This window comes from Misgurnus anguillicaudatus, chromosome 19 (assembly GCF_027580225.2).
Source record: "Misgurnus anguillicaudatus chromosome 19, ASM2758022v2, whole genome shotgun sequence".
In the NCBI taxonomy this organism is placed as follows: domain Eukaryota; kingdom Metazoa; phylum Chordata; class Actinopteri; order Cypriniformes; family Cobitidae; genus Misgurnus; species Misgurnus anguillicaudatus.
The window spans coordinates 14,972,403-14,993,120 of NC_073355.2; the positions used below are offsets into that span (position 1 = coordinate 14,972,403).

Here is a 20,718-nt window from a genome sequence, read left to right on the forward strand (position 1 = left end):
CATCAAATGTCCTTGCACGTTTGCTTTGATTCATCGCTGTGACGTATGTGAACTTGCACCATAGTTTTCCATTTTCTAAAAACAAAACTGGGAATAAATTGCACGCACTAACAAGCTGATGAATTTTCTGAAATTTTCCCTCATTCCCAACTGTGCAAAGTAAACTACAATAAAATTAATATTTGATAAATTAATAGACAGGCGAACATTAACATTATCAATTAAATGTAACAATAGAAAATAATGCCTTTTTAATTTAAAGTGTTATACTGATCAGATCATGTGATATTTGCTCTGTGTAAAAGTGACAATCAAAGTAATCATTTAAGTTTAAATGTATAAATTTATTTTAAGCATAAAATTATTTTATCCACATATAGGCCTATGAGTGTCCCTTATTATCATCCAACGTGGGCATACCTATATGTGACCCACATAGTGAAACCCATATTGCATGCCCACATGCAAGACCCACGTGGGGCCCACAAATCAATGTTGGCTGGGAAGACACAGAGGTTTCTGGTCCTTTTTCTCCATAGAAAAAACATTAATATTTACTACAGTAAAACATATACCAATTGCTGTAGTGCAACTATATCAGGAGATTGCGTACCTGTGGGCGCGTGTGGACCAACGTGACAATGTCAGTGGAGAAGGCGGTTCTTTTCTAAATTCGAGAAAATCATCCACTACACCTTTAAGTGAGATTGCAATCCAAATTGCAGAGGTGTAAAGTACTTAAGTAAATGTACTTCGTTACTGTACATAAAGGAACAGTATGTAGGATTGTGGCCAAAACTGGTATTGCAATAACAAAACTTGTGGCTAAAACTGGTACTGCAATCACACAACTGGTGGCCAATACACAAAATGACAACATAAACATCGGTTGAGGGCTGCAACTCCACTTTTTAAATGATGATATCCTGGCCAGACCACTGTTGTGAGTGACATAAGTATTTGGAATGAAAATGATTTCTTAATGTCTAGTGACATATCAGGGTTATTTCATGATTAATTGACATAAATTTCTTGCATACTGTTCCTTTAAGTATTTTTTGGGCTACTTTGTAGTTGTACTGAGTATCAAAAATATAAGCAACTTTTACTCTCTACTCCAGGGGTCTTCAACTAAAATTGGTGGAGGTCCAGTAAATGAAACCTCCGCACCAGCCGAGGTCCGGACATGTACTGCACGTAAAAACATAAATTGACAGCTTTCGCCAGACTAAAGAAATTAGTGTAAATATTTGTTTTATTAAACAAAATAGTGTTATCAAGTATATTATATAATGTTTCTTCATATGTATAAGCATAAATAATCCTTCACAAAATGGATTTCATGTTCTGTTACTGTATGTCCTTTCAGTTGCTTGGTACAAAATATCTAAATTTGTAATTTGTGTCATAAACTGTAGACACAAATGTTTGCGCATGGTCTGAGAGAAGAGATAAAGAGCAGACATATGGATGCATATCACATTTGATTATGTCAAGGGACCCTTCGTTAAACAAAAGTGAAGCGTGATCGCAGGAGGGTCATCCCGCAACTCGAAGGCAAGCACAAATGTTTTATATACTGATGTTTATCAGCTACATAACTTGATATAACTTACTATATAAGCTTAAATAAACCAGCGATGTCCTGTACTGATTGCCTGAGTAACTTAAGTTAACACAGTCTCACCCCATGTCGTCAATATTTGACGACACTTGACCATTCGTCAATATTTTACGAGTTCGCCTCACTGACAATAAAGAGGGACTGCTAATATGCGTGAGTGGCGTGCTGTCCCGGGGCGAAGGTTCCGAGCTCGGGAAATACCCCCCGAGTTCGGAACGTTCGTCCCTTGACCGGGGAAGGAGCCCCGGGCCTGGGGCGTGCCCTGACCCGGGTTATCCCCGGTGCTGAGCTAAATGTACGTAGTGAGGCGAAGGGGTGGAGGTGGGTTTGCAATAATGTCCCAGAGAATTGAGGGTAAGGACTCTATGATTATTTATAGAGCTGGTACTAAGTTGTTGTGTTGATTAGTGATTGATAACCAGCCATGTTCATTGCTTAATCATCGAGAGCCAGCCGTGTTCGTTGAGAGCCAGCCAAGTTCATTGATTAGTGATTGAAAGCCAGCCGAGTTCATTGACTGATCAGCTCCTCCCAAACCTTGTTTATATAAAACATCATTTTACGAGTTCGCCTCACTGACAATAAAGAGGGACTGCTAATATGCGTGAGTGGTGTGCTGTCCCGGGGCGAAGGTTCCGAGCTCGGGAAATACCCCCCGAGTTCGGAACGTTCGTCCCTTGACCGGGGAAGGAGCCCCGGGACTGGGGCGTGCCCTGACCCGGGTTATCCCCAAAAAGAGCAGGTGGTGCAGGACAGCCGCCTGAACAACAATTCCCCAAAGAAGGCTGGCTTGAGAAGGCGAGGTGCTGGCCCTCATTGGGGAAAATGCTGAAGTAGAGAGTAGAATTGAAAAAGGCAGCTCTGGAGAGTGGGCACTGTTGAGAAGTGCTGTGAAGAGGTTGAGAAGGATATATGAGGTGGGGCAGAGGCCTGGACCCAAAGGCTGTAGTTTGAAGAATATAGGGGGCTCCGGGGGAGCAAAATCTGCTGCTGCCAATATGTAGGGAAGGGAGAAAATTGTACTCTGAAGAAGAGCGGGGAGTTTTTAAAGGTAATAGGTGAGGTAGTGCTGTAAGGAGCAAGGTAGGACTCCAAGGGAGCGAAGGAAGCAGTTTGTGCCCTGAGATGGGGCTGTGCTCTAGAGGAGCCAGACATGAGGTAGTTGGGGAAGAAGAAAACTCCAGAGGGAGCAGTACTGCTTAGGCAGCGATAGATGCATAGATTCTGCTGGGCAGAAAATGAGAAGGAAGCACTGGCCCCTGCGGGGGCGGTCGCGCTGCGATACGGGCTTCGAGGTTGAAATGATCTGCTGCGGCAGATCGAGGAAAAGGCACGGGCCCCTGCGGGGGCGGTCGCTGCTGCGATACTGGCCTGAGTTGGAAAGGGAAGGTTTTATTAGCAGAGCATGTGAAAGAAGCACGGGCCCCTGTGGGGGCGGTCGCAGCGGCGATACTGGCTTCAGAAGTCGACTGCTGCGGCAGATCGAGGAAAAGGCACGGGCCCCTGCGGGGGCGGTCGCTGCTGCGATACTGGCCTGAGTTGGAAAGGGAAGGTTTTATTGGCAGAGCATGTGAAAGAAGCACGGGCCCCTGCGGGGGCGGTCGCAGCGGCGATACTGGCTTCAGAAGTCGACTGCTGCGGCAGATCGAGGAAAAGGCACGGGCCCCTGCGGGGGCGGTCGCTGCTGCGATACTGGCCTGAGTTGGAAAGGGAAGGTTTTATTCGCAGAGGAAGTGAAAGAAGCACGGGCCCCTGCGGGGGCGGTCGCAGCTGCGATACTGGCTTCAGAAGTCGACTGCTGCGGCAGATCGAGGAAAAGGCACGGGCCCCTGCGGGGGCGGTCGCTGCTGCGATACTGGCCTGAGTTGGAAAGGGAAGGTTTTATTGACAGAGGAAGTGAAAGAAGCACGGGCCCCTGTGGGGGCGGTCGCTGCTGCGATACTGGCTTAAAAAAGGCATCTGCTGTGGCAGAGAGTGAAATAAAAGCTTGGGCTTCTGCAAGAGCGGTCGCGCTGCGACAGTTGTTGTTATCTGAGAAGGAATCTGTTGCGGTAGGGCTGTGTAAGATTTTGATGAGGGTGTCAGCTTGAGTTGCCGGTACTAGCTTCTGCGGAGGCAGGGAAGTGGATCGAGGGTGATGATGGGTTTATGTGTGACGGTGTGATCTTATGTCCGTTTGCTGGGCCGTGAGTGTTTGGTGGGCTTCTTTGATGGAAGCACGATCTGCCCTGATGTAATTTTTTGAAAGCTTCCGAAGACCAGCGGCCTAGGGTTTGTATCTGGGAGTCTGGGAGTCCGTTTTGAGCAGCTGTTGTGGCTGCTCCAATGCGGAAGGAATGACTTGCAAATTCATGGGGGGGGAAGCCAGATGTTAGCAAAACTTGTTTTAGGTGCTTCTGAAACCAAAAGCGGGTTACTGGGCGGTTGAATTCATCCCCAAAAAGTGGGTCGGAAGAGGATTTAATCTGGTGGCAACGGTAGGAAGTGTAAGCTTTGAGAACTTGGTATGGTTGGATGGGAGTTTGAATTTTGAAAATGTATATGTGGTGTCCTTTTCTCATTTGGTCCGTCTTGCTGTGTTTGATAAAAAATGAGATGGTTTCGTCATCTATTATGGCTAGATCAGAGATGGTTGGGTGTAGGTTTGGGTCAAAGGTGGCTGAAACAGTGAATTCTGAACAGCGGAGGAAACCAAAAAAGGCTAACACGAACATGGCATCTAGGGTTCGGGCAGTATGTACTGAGGAGTAGCCTTTGCGAAGAGTGGCTAGACATTTTGAAAGGATTTCTATGGTTATGGGTAACCTGGGATCTGGACTCTTGGGTTGGGTTTTTTCAATACCTTTTAAAAGCATGGCGGTCTGGGGATTAGTGATAGCAGTTGAGGGTGAACCTAACATTAGTTTGTGAAAAAATTGGATTCCGCTCATATACCCTTTAATTGTGCTGATTCGAAGGTGTTTGACTTTATGCAGGTACGATATGAATGATGTTATGGTAAGTAGAGAGAAGTTGGCTAAAGGGATCTGGTGTAAATGATGGAAAGTTCTGAAGCTTCTCCAAGCTGTCAGATAGGTTTGAAGAGTTCCCATTGAGACTGCTTGGAGTATAGTATCTAGAGAGGCGGTAGGTCTTAGGAGAAGGTCTTTGAGTGGATGATTTAAAGGAATATTATAGTTGAATAGGGAGGCACTAGTGTTGGGTGAAGATCCGCTTCTGATGCCGGCTGCCTCAATTTCTGCGAGGATCTGTTGCCTGATGGAATTGATGACAGGGGGAGGTTCCAAGGCCAATGCGTTGGGTGGGATGGGCATTGGTGCTGCGGTAGCCAGCGTGAAAGGCTGACGGGTCTGGGGAACAGAATCAACAGAAAAAGAAGCCGCTGGAGCCGCTTGCGGAGGCAGCCTCACGCTTTGGGTCGATCCGTGGGCGAAAATATCAGGTTGAAAAGTCATAGAGGGTGCCGGGGCCTGACTCGTTAGCGGAGGCATCCTCACGCTCGTGTCGGCTCCTGCGGCAAAAACCGGGCCTGACTCGTTAGCGGAGGCATCCTCACGCTCGTGTCGGCTCCTGCAGCGAAAACCGGGGCCTGACTCGTTAGCGGAGGCATCCTCACGCTCGAGTCGGCTCCTGCTGCAAAAGTGGGAGAAATGTGAGAAGGAAAAATAGATGTGGCCGGCGCTGCTGCTGAACGCAACCCCGTGTGATAGAGAGACGGAGGGGCAGCAGGCCATTGGCCGGGAGAAGGAAGGGGCAGTGGGATGAGTGAAGCCTTTGCTGAGCTCGTGTCGGCTCCTGCGGAAAAAGTGGGAGAAATGTGAAAAAGAAAAATAGATGTGGCCGGCGCTGCTGCTGAACGCAACCCCGTGTGATAGAGAGACGGAGGGGCAGCAGGCCCTTGGCCGGGAGGAGGAAGCAGCAGTGGGAGGAGCGAAGCCGTTGCCGCGCTCGTGTCAGCTCCTGCGGAAAAAATGGGAGAAATGTGAGAAGGAAAAAATAGATGCGGCCGGCGCTGCTGTCGAACGCAACCCCGTGTGATAGAGAGACGGAGGGGCAGCAGGCCATTGGCCGGGAGAAAGAAGGGGCAGTGGGAGGAGCGAAGCCGTTGCCGTGAGCGGAAGCATGTTCGCGCTGTCTGGCTGGCTTGCTAGCTGACTCGCTTGTGAGCTGGCTTCTGGAGACATCGGCGGGCGACCCAGGCTAGCTGATAGCTTCATGTGGTGTCTTTGAGACCTCCGTGTTTTCCGTGCTTGCAGAGACGAGGAGTCAGAGCTTGCTGTCACGGCTGTTTGCGGGGGTTGAGTAGCCCTCCGGCTATCGCGGAGTAGGCTGAACAGTTGCGCCTTTGTTTGTTTACGTGAGAATGGAATATCTGCATTTTCAAGAGCTAGTTCGAGGCCTAGGATGGACCATTTCTTGATGTCGGGGATTCCTGGAGAAGCAGAAGCGTATGAAGGTGATGGTGGGGAGCGCCTCTGCGGGGTGTGAGAAGACGGTCCTTTTCTCCTCGGGATTCGTGTAGCAATGCGGGAAGATCGCCCGGCCTGTGGGGAGGCCTCGGGCTTGATTGAAACATCCCGACCGCTGTCGGAAGGCCCGAGATAATCCTGTGTGGTATGGTGAATTTCCTGTGCTGGGTTTGTTTGACTGGACATCTTGCAATAATGTCCCAGAGAATTGAGGGTAAGGACTCTATGATTATTTATAGAGCTGGTACTAAGTTGTTGTGTTGATTAGTGATTGATAACCAGCCGTGTTCATTGCTTAATCATCGAGAGCCAGCCGTGTTCGTTGAGAGCCAGCCAAGTTCATTGATTAGTGATTGAAAGCCAGCCGAGTTCATTGACTGATCAGCTCCTCCCAAACCTTGTTTATATAAAACATCATGTGACGCGGAGGGTATACCTTTCATTTTTTGACGAACTGGGGACTTCAATACTATTACGTCCGTTGCATTCTCTTCTCCTATTTTCTTACCATTTTCGCGTCGGTTTAGGGTTAGATTACGCGAAATTAAACAGTGTACGCGAAATTAAACAGTTGTCACCTGGCGTTGGGGTTAGAAACAGTTGTCACCTGGCGTTGGGGTTAGAGTTAGGTTTGGGTAGGGATGTCATTATGTAAATCTAACCCTAAACCCACGCGAAAATGGTAAGAAAATAGGAGAAGAGAATGCAACGGACGTAATAGTATTGAAGTCCCCAGTTCGTCAAAAAATGACGCGAAAGGTATACCCTCCGCGTCACATATTGACGAATGGTCAAGTGTCGTCAAATATTGACGACATGGGGTGAGTACGTTATAAGATTGATGATAAGTGTACAATTTCACTGTCCTCACATTTAATCAAGTATGCTGTAATGTATTTACTGTAAAGAGGGATGCATGACTGGAGAAATGTAGTGCACTTAATGTGAGATAGTGGTGTTACGTCTACTACACGTGTTTTCAATTAATCTTTCAAATGAACAACTTCACGTTTTTAATATGCATCATATTTTTGTTACTGTATATTAACTGTAACAACCTACTGGACTCTAATAATTTTTTAAATATTAAGATTATATATTTTTTTTAGGATAGGCCTATAAGAATATTTGGTAACACTTTACAATAAGGTACATTAGTAAACATTAGTTAATGTATTGACTAACTTGAACAAACCATGAGCAATACATTTATATCAGTATTTATTCATCTTTGTTAAAGTTAGTTAATAAAAATGTAAGATTTAATTGTTTGTTCATGTTAGTTCAGAGTGCATTAACTAATGTTAACAAGATTTTAATAAAGTATTAGTAATTGTTGAAATTAACATTAACAAAGATTAATAAATGCTGTATAAGTGCAGTTCATTATTAGTTCATGTTAACTATATAGCTAACTAATGAACCTTGTAAAGTGTTACCATATTTATATCACAAAGTTAGGCTATATATTTTTCAGCATGGCACATTCAAGTACACAATGACACTAGACTAAAATTAAATGGGTTTAAATTAAATTTAATTTAGACTAAAATCTCAGCGCATTTAGTTGAATAAAATTAGACAAAAACAAAATAAATTCAGATGACAAAAATATGACTAAAACGAAATAAAATTTTAGTTAAAAGACTATGACAATGTGTTTGTTCTGCCAGGTCAAAATTTTTAGGTGTTTGATTTCTATATTAGGAAGTAAAACCTCATAAATAAACTTTTTTTGTTTTTCACTGACCTACAATGTCTCTTTGTGTTGATAGTGCATCTTTGAGCCAACATTCAGTACTAGTAAAAATACTAAAGTACTTTTAAATTGGGTTACTTTAATACTATCACTCAAGTCATATTTAAATTGGTGACTTGTAACTTGTAGTGGAGTAATTTTTACAGTGAGGTATCTGTACTTTTACTCAAGTATGGCTTTCAGCCACTCTTTACACCTCTGCCAAAATGACCAAATATGTTAAGTTCAAAAGTCACTCAAAACGGCATCTAGGGAATAAGTGAACGGGATATTTTACCCAAAAAAGAAAGTTCTGTCGTTTACTTAACCTCATGTGGTTCTAAACCTGTATAAATTTATTTTTTCTGATGAACAGAAAAGATGATGATTTGAGAAATTATGGTGTCCATTGACTTCCATAGTAGGAATAAAAAATATAATGGAATTTAATGGGTACCGTCAATGCATGCTTTCCATCATTTATTAAAATATTTTCTTCATTTTTTACAGTACTTCCAAAATATTTTTTCCTACTAAGTCAATGGACACTATCTGCTGTGCACTGTAAAAAAAATTCATAGTTTTTAAGAAGAAATACTGGCAGCTGCGGTTACCAGAACAATTCTGTAAAAAATACAACTTAAAACTGTAAAAACAACACCACCAGTTGTATGCATTAAAGCAAACTTTTGTAAATTTTACAAATCTTACCTGTATACAGAATTTCTTTGATTTATTAACTATTTAGAAACTCTTCTTTTTTTAATGGTTAAATGCAGATGTGATTGCCAGATAACCACCCTAAAAATATATGAACATGTAAACAACTTTTGTATTTTATTAACTAATAGAATTTTATTCATTTCTTAAAATATGCAGAAAGCCACTATAATCCAGGTGATGGAATAGACAGCTGCACAAAGAAACAAAGTCTGCTGTGAAACCATTACAAATTGTTTTCTAATTATTTGCCAACAACTTAAAGAGTCAGTGGACATACACAAAGATTGTGTCATACAGGCGGGTGCAGAGCAACATCAGGGTGAGTTGTTGAATCGCTTAGTGTCTGCATGAGTCCATTTTGCAGGGTTGGAAAGTTACACTTAATTAATGACATGATTTTCATTTGGATAAATCAAACCACTTAACAGTAAAGACATTTTGGAGACTTGTTTTTGGGAAGATCTTGTCTCATTTTGTCTGTAGTTCAGTTGTACTTGTGTTTTGACCTCTATTTCATCATTAATGTTCATTCATGATGTCATTATTTAAGTGTCACTTTTTACTCTGTAAAATGGACTCATGTAGACACTGAGCCATTTAATAACTTACCCTGATGTTGTTTTGTATTTGTTTTGTATGATACAATCTGCATGGTCTCTTTTAAAATTGTTGGCAAGTAATAAGAAAACAATTTGTAATAATTTTACAACAAACTTTGTTTCCTTGTGCAGCTGTCTATTCCATCACCTGGATTATAGTGGTTTTCTGCATATATTAAAATATGAATAAAATTATATTAGTTAATGAAATTCAAAAAGTTGTTTACATGTTCATGTATTTTTAAGGCGGTTTTCTGGCAATCACATCTGCATTTAACCGTAAAAAATAAGAGTTTCTAAACAGTTATAAATATATAAGTTATAAATAAATTCTGTATACAGGTAAGATTTGTACAATTTACAAAGTTCGCTGTAATGCCTTTGTGGTGTGTTGTTTTTACGGTTTTAAGTTGTATTCATAATTGTTCTGGTAACTACAGCTGCCAGCATTTCTTCGTAAAAACTACGGATTTTTTTTTACAGTGTATCCCCTTAATTACTCGGCTACCAATGCGAGTTTCCACAATTTTTATTATTATAAAACAAACTATAGTATTTGTGAAGTGGCATTCTAGTGAAAGCACATTTTTACATTATATTGTATCAACTAAAGGAATTTATTTAGAAAATATTATTAGATCATTAACTTTTATGAAACCGTTTATTTGCCGTTGTGTTTTTTACTGTTTTTGCTATAACTTGAAAGTGGAATGTTTGCCTAATTTCAGCACTTTTGGAACGGACAGTTCCCGTAGCTCAGAGATGCTAAAATATTTTAAAAAGGAATGTATGTTACAGCTTTGTGGGAATCTATTTTCATGTTGTGTGTGTTAATTGTTTGCATGCATCAACACCGGTATACTGTATTTATGCAGGTAAATATTGTAAGTCATTATTGTTTTATAACGTTTTAAACTATTTCCTATATGTAACATTTACTCATCAAGAATAAAACTGCCACATTATGTAAATGCATGTAAAGGTTGCACGCTTATTGTGCTGATATTTAATAACAAATTTGTGTTTAATTATCATTGCAAGAATATATAGACCACCCACTTCATGAAAAAAGACACAAAATATTTGAATTATGTATATGAATTTAATACTTTATTAATAAGTTTGATGCTTTGAACCATCACTGAACTGATGCACAGAAATAGTGTGGTCCTTTGTAAATCTTCACCGGATCTTCAGAAATAGCGGCTGGAGAGAGCGGCCACAACGACACACAGGAATTTCTGCCAGGTGGCCTGAACTTCAGGGGTGAAAGCGGTTCCGAATTTGAGTGCAACAACAATGGTTATGCAATCGGCCAACAGCTGTGGAAATCAAAAATATTTGCATTTAACCCCAGGCAATATAAAAATGTGATATCCTAGAAGCACGTCACTTGAAAATTAATCAGAAACGTACCTTGAAGTTGTCAGGATCAACGTTGAGTTTTTCACAATGCAGTTTACTTAGTTTGGCGTAGATGCCTTTAATGTCGTCCATGTGCTTCACGGCCTTGTCCAGCGCACCTAGCACAGTTTTGCCATGTTCAGCCACTTTAGGATTGCCATGGATTGCAGCTGCGTTGGACAGGTTTCCAAAAGAGCCGAAATATCTCTGAGTCCAGGGATATACGATGAACAACCTTTGCATGCAAGAAATCGAACAATGAAAACATATTCATTAAGTCTTAGTTCTTTTAAAATGTATTTAAAACTTAAAATCGAATTTGATATACATCCTCATATACTTTGATATCAAATTACCTGACCAACGCCGCGTGTCCGACTTCGTCAGGATTGATTTTGCCCCAGACATCAGCAATAACTTTGCGCTCGGCAGGTGACCACTCCACCATTGTGATTATCGTGTATTTTCTTCAACAAGTGAGAATTTTGAAGACAGATGAAGGTGCTACTCAGTTTTATTTATACTTGCCCTCCCCGCCCTACATCAGACGTTGAGAATGATTGGCTCCCTGGTACGTGGATACGATCCAATTTTACAATGTTACAATTTCATTAGAAACTGTTAAGAGAGAATTGTCAAAAATTTAGATTTTAGATTTTAATCAAGAGTTTATTAAATGTGCTTAAAGCCGTAAACATATTACATTGTGTTCAACAGAAATAAAGCCTTTATGAACCGCGAGAAAACCTAAGTAGACTGATTGACCCTTTAATAATAATTTTGACTGACTCAGGCACTTTTGAGGTAAATTATAACGGACAGTCTCACCAATGTCAACATGTTTGAAGCTGTCATTTGTTTCAGGCAAAATTATAAACATTCTTAACACATTAAACATTTGTTTGCAGTTTTAAAATTGAATAATTGCCAGCTTTTTATCTAGATGTTCAGACCTGCTCCTCCCGTTTCAGAATGTTCCCGATTTGGTACAGTTTTGATAACGATGAATGTTCAGTTGTGATACTTAAAATCTGGCTTACTCTTTTGGCATAATTAGCTGTCCTAAGTTGACCCCAAAACCTCTTTCGAACAAGAAGCGCAAAGTAAACTTATTTGTTTTTGCCAACAATATAAGAGTTAAAAATTTGTCATCTTAGTGTATCTACTCAATGAGAAGTGTTGCAAAATCCTTAACCTCCTAAGAGCTGGTGTGTCTAGATGCGTGGACATAAATGTTTTGTTGTTTGCATCATAACACTTCTGTGTAATTGGAACATGTTGTACACAAACTTGGACAGTTAGACTGCTTCATGTTCTTAGAAAAATATTTGGTTATTATATTTATTGGTTCTTCCTAACCCCAAATAGCTGGAAAGCTCGGGTCTTATGAGGTTAAGATAATAATTGTAGACATAGCAATGGCTCTATTTAAATGATTCACTGCCATCATTTTATTTTGACTAAATAAAAAAGTGGTTTAAACAAACTTCTTTTTGATCGTTGTATTATTGACTTTTGATACATTTTTGTTGGTAATGTTTGAATAATTAACGTGTATCAAATTCATCAGTAGTTGTTGGCTGAAGTTTATTAGGAGGAGCCCACTTCGGTGATGGGTGTGGCAGTACAGCGCGTTATAAAAATGCCCCCTTCTTTTACCCCTAAAACTCTTCCTTCTAAGTGGAAAGAATCGAAAATGAGTTTGACAGCTAAAGACAAAGCCTTGGTCAAGGCATTCTGGGGCAAAGTCGCTGGAAAGGCCGACGCCGTAGGCCATGACGCTCTAGTTAGGTAAGTGGAACTGTCATAAAACTACTTTCACCAACAACAGCATACTGTGTTAAATATAATAATACTAATTCTTAACTTTTTCGCAGAATGCTTCAGGCCTACCCTCAGACCAAAACATATTTTTCTCAATGGCCTGACCTCTCTCCCAACTCTGCCCAAGTGAAGAAGCACGGCAAAGTTGTGATTGGAGCCGTCGGTGATGCTGTGGGTAAAATGGATGATCTTGTTGGTGGATTGAGCAAGCTGAGTGACATCCATGCCACTCAGATTCGTGTAGATCCTGGAAACTTCAAGGTAAGAGACACCAACCCGTGCCGATTTGTAACCATGTTAAAGTCTCACAATCTAATTATTATATTAGGAGCAAAGTTTGATTTCACTCATTGAGTTTAGTTTTTGCAATGTTTGACATAAAGATATCAATGTTATATTTTCACAAAAGTTTTTTTCATTATGCAGAATGATTTTAGGTAGAAAAATTAATTTGGTAATGATGTTAAATGTTGGATAATTACTTAATACAATGTTCTCTCTTTTCAGATTTTGTCTCATAACATCCTTGTGTCTCTTGCTGTTCATTTCCCTGGTGATTTCACTCCCGAGGTGCATGTAGCCATGGACAAGTTTCTGGCCGCTGTCTCTTCCGCCCTTGCAGATAAATACAGATAAGCACATAAGTCAGCAACCCTCTTATCTGCAAATCGGGCACTTAAAAGAATATCTCTGAATATAATGTCAATTGATGCATTTAATAAAATCCATAACAATTAAAAACGTCTCAAGTGTTTATTTGGTCGACTTTTAACCAAGCCAGTGGGGTGAGTTAAGAAACAATCAGACAAACAAGTTTCCTTAAAATGTGCAAAATAATAGTACATGGATAATCGTGTAAATTAAATAATCACTTTAATTTAACCTAATGAGTTGTAACCTAATGAAAGCAATGTACTAAACAAGACCTAACTATGTAATGAGTCATAAGAATTTATGCATGAATAATAACAACATTAACGTTAGTACATGTTTGTTGATGTATTAACCCTATAACTGTAACCGCCCCTTTTGAGTGGGGGGGAGTGAAAAGGTGATCTGCACGTTAAAATTACTATAACTCTGGCATTCTTTGGTTTAGAAGCAAAATCATGGTCTCTTTTTTAAGAAGACAATTTATAGTTTTACACTGAGGTGTTTGAAGTTGTAAATATTAAATGACAAAAAAGTTATACCCGTTTAAATTTATTTTAAATAATTAAAATAATGCAATAAAGTATATACTCTCTGATCAAATGTATATAAAAATTAAAATGTTTTACTCTCAAAACACCACACCAATAAAGACACAAGTCTCAACTAGTTCTGAACCAAATTTTAGGTGAAAATAACAAAAAATGAAGTTTGTCACACTTTTAGTGGTTTTACCAACCAAGGCGTCAACGGTTAGTTGGAATATCTTGTCACAAGTTAATAAATTACTGTCTCTGCATTTTGTTTAATGCAAAAAGGTTTTGAAATATGAAAACTACATTCTTAGAGCTTTCCAACGATATATAGTTTGTCAAGATTTTTGAAGATTCATATATTCATTTTGAAGAATATTAGAATTATGAATATATACGAATTCATATGGACTCCTACAGGGTCAGTGACAAATAACAAAATGACTGTCTCTACTAAATTTCCATCATCAAATGGCCTTGAAATTTGAAAACTACCTACCTAGAGCTTTCCAACAATATATAGTTTGTCAAGATTATTTCAAGTTTATAGGGTATTAGTGTTATAAATAATCATTTATATGTATTCCTATGAGTGACATTTAACAAAATACCTGTCCCTATACAAATTCTATCATCAAATGGCCTTGAAATATGAAAGCTCGGGGAATGTAGTTTTCCAACAATATATAGTTTGTCGAGGTTATTTCAGGTTAATGGGACATTTACAAATAAATATTTAATAACATTTTGGGCCCACCTGTTGGTTTGCGACATTTTAGAAAATGACTCTTACTACATACTTTTTTTTTCAAAATGGTGTTGATATATTAAAACTACATTCTTAGAGCGTTCCAACGGTATATAGTTTGTCAAGATTGGTGTAGGTTTAGACTATGTAATTATTGTTTTAAATATGTAATGCCAAACGTCCCACCTGTGGGACAGTGACAGTTATAAACACTTTGGGTAACCCAAATCAAACATGCTCTATAAGAACAAAAATGACTTTACAGTCAACATCATCAAATGTACAGTGATGCATTAATATTTAAAATGAGTAATTTTCTATTAATTTCATTTGAGTGATTCCACTACTTCCTTTAAAGCAGTGGTTCTCAATCCTGGCCCTGAAGCCCCACTGCTATGCACATTTTGTATGTCTCCCTTATTTAAATCATCCACTCATTAGCAGATATTTCATTGAATTAAACTGAGTCTGTCAGATAAAAGAGACATAGTAAATGTGCTGAGCAGTGGGCCCCCATGCAGGACCAGGATTGAGAACCACTGCATTAAAGGGACAGTTCACACAAAAAATTTAATTATGTCATGTTTTACTCACCTTCAAACACTCTCAGAGTTTGTTTGTTTTTCCTACTATTGAAGTCAATGGTACAATTTTCAATTTTCTATTTTATGTGACAATGAATTGCTGCTATCAAGAGAAGCTGGTTGTAGTTAGTTAGCCTGTATGTCTGAATTATGTTGCTTCAAAAACGTTAGTATACTTTCCAGCAGCTACATAGCCTAAATGTGTCCTGACATGACTGATAATACAATATATAAATACTGACTTCAGCTTAGACGGCAAGTTAAAGTAGCCCTAGATTAATCTGTTTGGGAAAACAGGGCATTAAAACAGAAAGACCACTCAATTTTACCACATGTTACGTATATATTAACGTATCAAGTCAGGTTAACAAAAACTGTCCCATATTGCAAAGGGAGAAAGCCTACAGACAAACGAACAAACATTTTAGAACCAAGGGACTTAAAATAACAACAGAAATAAGCGGAAATTATTATGAAATTAATTATACATTGATTTTAAGATACATTATATTCTGTGCATTTGCAACTGTAACATGATTTCATGCGATTGATTGCATGCTTATTTAGACTACCTTGAAAAAATTAAAATATATAACATATACTTTCATTTTTATTTCAGTGCATTTTTAAACTGCGTTTTAGAGCGCTGGTCATAAAGATGGCGGCACAACATAACGTGCCTAAAACCATGAATAGTCAGATTTCAGCACCTCAAATGCGGACAGCTACTCGCCTGCTTCAAGACCCACCAACCCTGTAACCACACATGCATATTTTCATGATATGTTTCCGGTATTGGGCTAGTGGTTAAGTAGGCATGAGCACAGTCTGAATAACTAGCTATGTGACAGAACACACTCGGCAGCGGGTTTGTTTATTCTTTCAGCTTTATAGGCCTAGATTTAAATTAGTTTGTCTCGATGTACAGTCGCTATACACAGAGTACGCAGTGTACATACTGAGAAAAATGTTATATAATAATATAAATCACATCACAATAAATAAAAACATAAAAATAAAACAGGCAATGTCAATTTATGTCATAATTTAAATTCATTTATTCCCTGCTGCGTTTTGAACCATGGCACAGGGTCTTATGTGTTGTTGGATACATTTGTTTAAACATCCGTGTTAAAGTAGAAACTGTGCTTCACAAATTAATTCTTAACTCTGGTTAGATCTGGCGGTTTTTATAGACTGTCTGTAGTGTTCAACATTAATATGTAACTGCAAACTTATTTTGTCCTTTGTCTTTGCAAATATAATTACACAATGCTAATTTAGTTTCATCAAAAGTTTAAAAAAGGAACCCGACAATACAAACTTGAATTGTTTATGCCAATGTCAATTTATTTTAACAGTATGAACAATTTGAAATTTAAATTGGCATAATATAAATTCTCAACATAACATCTCAATATAACATGGACAAGTCATGTTTCCATACAGCTATTTTTGTGTGTTAATTCAAATGTGCATAAAAATATAGATGGAATCACTGCAAAACTCATAGTTGATTATGGATCCCATTAGCTGAAAGTCTATGCATTAGCTAGTCTTCCTGGGGCCCATTCTAAAAAAGTGTGAACTAAGTCTTACCAATGATACAGTGATTTATGTTCTGTGAATTGAGTTAAAACATTAAACTATGTATGTTAACCATACATCTAAAGAACATCTAAAGCCATTTTGTCTAATACGCCTCACTGGACTATAGAAACGAGGAGGTTAGATGTATTGAATTCCCAGCACCAACATTTCTTGGGATTTATTATTATTATAATTACACTTTGTAGCCTATTAAAGCGTCTTCCAAATGTGTAAATGCAAATGCATTATTATCTGGAACATACAATGAATCCATGATAAAAGCTGAAAAATAAGCCAACTTCTCGTTGTTGTATTTGAAAAGCATTGCAAACATTTTAATTTAATAATGACCCTTTTGAGGAATAATCATTTCTGGCCGATAAAGGATTTCCAAATATTAACATTTTTATATTAATTATTCCAACATTAAGCTTACAATATTAACTATTCCGACATTAAACATGACTGTTATGTTCATAGCAAATTAAATAGATAAGAAGTTCAACATCTTACGTTGAAATTAGTCCGTCCAGCCACTGGAGGTTGTGATAAATGTAATTTTTTTATCACTGAATTCAAGCGGTGAACACCCACAGTGTGCAAATCTATCACACCATAACTGACTGACTCATAGAAATTAGAAAGTAGCCTATTGGTGATGCATAAAGTCCTGCATAAAGTGATGCATAATTCTACGTATTTTTATATTGTCAGGAAAAAATTGTTGAAATATACCCAGGTGCCACTGGGGCGGTACCTTTAAAAAGTATACCTTCTATAGAGTTCATGAGATATTGGTACCAAGAAGCGCTTATTAGTACCCAAAGATACATACAGTATTAGTATCTTTAAAGGTACAGTGTACGAAATGCATATCTAATGGTACATAATAGGACATTTTTAAATTGTACTGCCCCAGGGACAAACCGAGGTACATATTTTCATTTCCCCCCCTAACCAATAGGGAGCTTCTTGGTCTCCTAAATTAACTCTCCAAAAACATATCCGAAGGGGGGGGGTGCCTGTGGGATATGCATACAAAATAACAAATACTTCTTATTTGTAGAAATCGAAGCCTTAAACGCGTAAGTACACTGCGTGTGTTGGCATAAAAGCCTATTTCGCCAATGCGGAATTTGTCTTTATTTTAATGGCCTATTAGTCGTAAGAAATGCCAACAAACTTATTCACTGAGAATAAGGTTATGGGACACAGCGCATCATTCAGTTTGTAAATAAAAACTATTTTTCTATTGTTTTCTATAATTGTTGTATACCATAATACAATCCCTAACATATATCCTTTTCATCATCAACTGCGTTTTGCTGACATTGTAAAGATAAAAAATATAGGCCTATATATTGTCTGTTTTAGTAAGACGAATTAAGCGAAAACCCCTGCATAATTCTACCTATATTTCACAACATGTCACCCGCGCAATTATTTATTATTTAAATGCAGGTGGATTTTAGCAGTGACAAGTAACACAGTCATTTCCATGAAAATGCGTGGGCAGACCTATCGGCATTATGACGTCAAACACATCGCTTCGTGAGGTCGAACCTGCACACAGTGTTTGCTCAATGGTACATTTTCAAATAAACATAATTTTGTTTGTTTATTAATCACTTTGGCTTGTGGAGAATACAGACACGTTTGTTTTGGTACAGCTAATTGTAAAAAAATTAATGATAATACACCATGTTATATTTTTTGATGGAATATTTTGCAAAAAAAGAACCTACATTTATATATTGCTTTTAAAAATGAGGACATCCCCAGATGACTTGTAATAAAGGTTTTATAGATTTGGCTCATTTAAAGAAAATAATAGGTTAATTTAACCCATCCAGGGTTTTCCCTATAACCCGACAAACGATTGAAACAACCATTTTAGAGTGCACAATTCCTGTTACCCAAAAAGTTGCGACAAAGATCAATTTAAATATTGTTTTGGGAAAAAAGCAAACAACAATAAAGTGCTTTTAACATATTTTTATTTATCTTGTTTTATAAGATTCTGATCTTTGTGTTATCTGCTCCATGCGAACTTCTGCAATGTAGCTGGTAGTCATTTGCGATGAGGCTCTAGTGGTACTGTCTTAACAGGGCAGACACAACAACAGACAGAAACTTCTGCCAGGCCTCATGGACATCAGGATTGAAAACTGAGGCACCGAGCTTCATGGCTACGCATACGGTGATGCAATCCCCGAGAAGCTGTAAAAGAGCAGACCAATTAGTTATTCTTCATTATTTAAAATATGTCCCCATAATATCAGCACAACAATAATTCCGGGCACTTATTTTACAGATTCATTTGCGCTTAGTTTATTTTGGAAAGACGCCCGTGTTTTATTAATGCACATCCTGGGTCGGATTTAACTTACCCTGAAATTGTCTGGATCCACATGCAGTTTTTCAGAGTGCATTATACTCAGCGGGGCATAGGTGGCCTTGATGTTATCCAAGTTCTTTATGGCTCTCTCCAGACCACCCATCACGACTTTGCCGTGAGCTGACACCTTCGGGTTACCCATGATGGCAGCAGGGCTTGAAAGGTTTCCAAAGGAGGCAAAATACCTCTGAGTCCAAGGATACACGATCAGACATCTGAAATGCAGAATTATAATAGAATTGTTAACAACTGTAGTAACTAAACTGTGCGTTTGATATCACAAAACAATGTTTTAATAACGTTTAATAAGTTTGATACCTGGCCAGGGCCTGAGGTCCGATTTCATCGACGGAGATTTTCCCCCACACACCAGTAATGGCACTGCGTTCAGCATCTGTCCATTCAACCATGTTGACGCTTTAGGATTTTCACAGGTACTTGCTTAAAGCTGTCTACCAGAAATCACTTGTAACAATTAGGAAACCGGTGCACAATTTATTGACGCGTGATGTCTCCGCCCATCAACAAATACAAAATCTTATTGGATGATTTTTCTGGCACGCTTTAATTATGCCTACGTGTCTGGACTTTACTGATGAGATTAAAAACTTATTTTTGTAAGAGATTATTAGCATGAATATATATATATATATATATATATTAAATTTTTATGTTGTTGATCATCAATTAACTTTTAAACAGATTAAATAAATTATTATGCTAACTAATTTCCCCTATCATGCAAATGTATGTGTTTTTATACCTTTTCAAAACTCTTCAAAAAGTGTTTATATTAAACATATCTGTCTATTTATTTTACAATTGTCGATTGGGGCTGCCGGGTTAGAACGACTTTCTGTTGCATTTCAGTTTTGAAAAGGCATAAAAACACAAAAACACAACGGGGCATAAATTTGCATGATAGGGGAAATTAGTTGCATGATAATTTCTTTAAAAAATTAAAAAAAATACTAACCCTTCTTAAAAAACATACAATGGGGCAAAAATAAATGTTAAAAATAGGAAAAAAATACATAAAGTTACATCCTAACCCAAATCCAACCCCAAGTAACAATGGTTTAAAAATAGAAAAATATAGCCAATACATAAAATGACACGAACAAATTAAGTCGTGCTCGGGAACAGGAAAACAATTTATTCCCTGTAGAAATTAAATTAAATCAACCTATATTTTATGTTACTTTAACGGATAAAGTGAAACAATTTCAACTTGTCAAAACTTTAAAAAGTAGCTTGAATTGACTTGCATAATCAAGTTGTTTTAACTTCATGATGCATTTTTTACTGTGTACACTCTCAGAAATAAAGGTACAAAAGTTGTCACTGGGACAGTACCCTTTCTAAAAGGTACAACTTTGTACCCAAAGAGTGAATATTAGTACTTTGAACTGCCAAAATGTACCTTTAAAGGTACATATTTGTACCTAAATGGTACATATTAGGACCATTTTTAAAGGGTACTGCCCCAGTGACAGCTTCGTACCTTTATTTTTGACAGTGTAGAAATTCGTGTTAAGTGACACAAAAAAGACATTCGTGCTCAATGACACGAAAAAAAGGAAAATCATGTTCATTAACATGAATAAATAAATTAAATATTTATTGACTATACCACGAAATGCTTTGAGTGCAAAATAATGTGTAGAGTATACGTATATTAACGTATAGTTCAGTTTAAACGCTGGGTTCTTTAAAGCACACGACAAACCCAATGGTTGGTTTAAATGTACCTAGAAAATCAGATTTGCTTTGCAGGTGATTTCAGGTTACTATTTTAAAATTTGTCCACACGTTAACTTGTATAATACACTG

The 20,718-nt window shown here is 38.3% G+C and overlaps 3 protein-coding genes and 1 pseudogene across 3 annotated transcripts; 1 reads left to right on the top strand and 3 right to left on the bottom strand.

Moving 5' to 3' along the window:
- Positions 1–2,501: 2,501 nt before the first annotated feature.
- Positions 2,502–6,279, bottom strand: LOC141350827 (uncharacterized; annotated as a pseudogene).
- Positions 6,280–10,241: 3,962 nt separating this feature from the next.
- On the bottom strand, positions 10,242–11,072 carry LOC129431252 (hemoglobin cathodic subunit beta). Its single transcript, XM_055189057.2, has 3 exons — positions 10,914–11,072; positions 10,570–10,792; positions 10,242–10,475 (listed from the first exon to the last, which is right to left on the bottom strand). The coding sequence occupies exons 1-3, from the start codon at positions 11,003–11,005 to the stop codon at positions 10,347–10,349; spliced, it is 444 nt and encodes a 147-aa protein (XP_055045032.1). The 5' UTR covers positions 11,006–11,072; the 3' UTR covers positions 10,242–10,346.
- A 1,114-nt stretch (positions 11,073–12,186) lies between these two features.
- Positions 12,187–13,122, top strand: LOC129431246 (hemoglobin cathodic subunit alpha). The gene is made up of 3 exons (XM_055189041.1): positions 12,187–12,348; positions 12,435–12,642; positions 12,889–13,122. The coding sequence occupies exons 1-3, from the start codon at positions 12,200–12,202 to the stop codon at positions 13,015–13,017; spliced, it is 486 nt and encodes a 161-aa protein (XP_055045016.1). The 5' UTR covers positions 12,187–12,199; the 3' UTR covers positions 13,018–13,122.
- A 5,345-nt stretch (positions 13,123–18,467) lies between these two features.
- Positions 18,468–19,364, bottom strand: hbba1 (hemoglobin, beta adult 1). The gene is made up of 3 exons (XM_055189069.1): positions 19,204–19,364; positions 18,878–19,100; positions 18,468–18,707 (listed from the first exon to the last, which is right to left on the bottom strand). Exons 1-3 carry the CDS (start codon positions 19,293–19,295, stop codon positions 18,576–18,578), a joined length of 447 nt encoding a protein of 148 aa, XP_055045044.1. The 5' UTR covers positions 19,296–19,364; the 3' UTR covers positions 18,468–18,575.
- Positions 19,365–20,718: the final 1,354 nt, after the last annotated feature.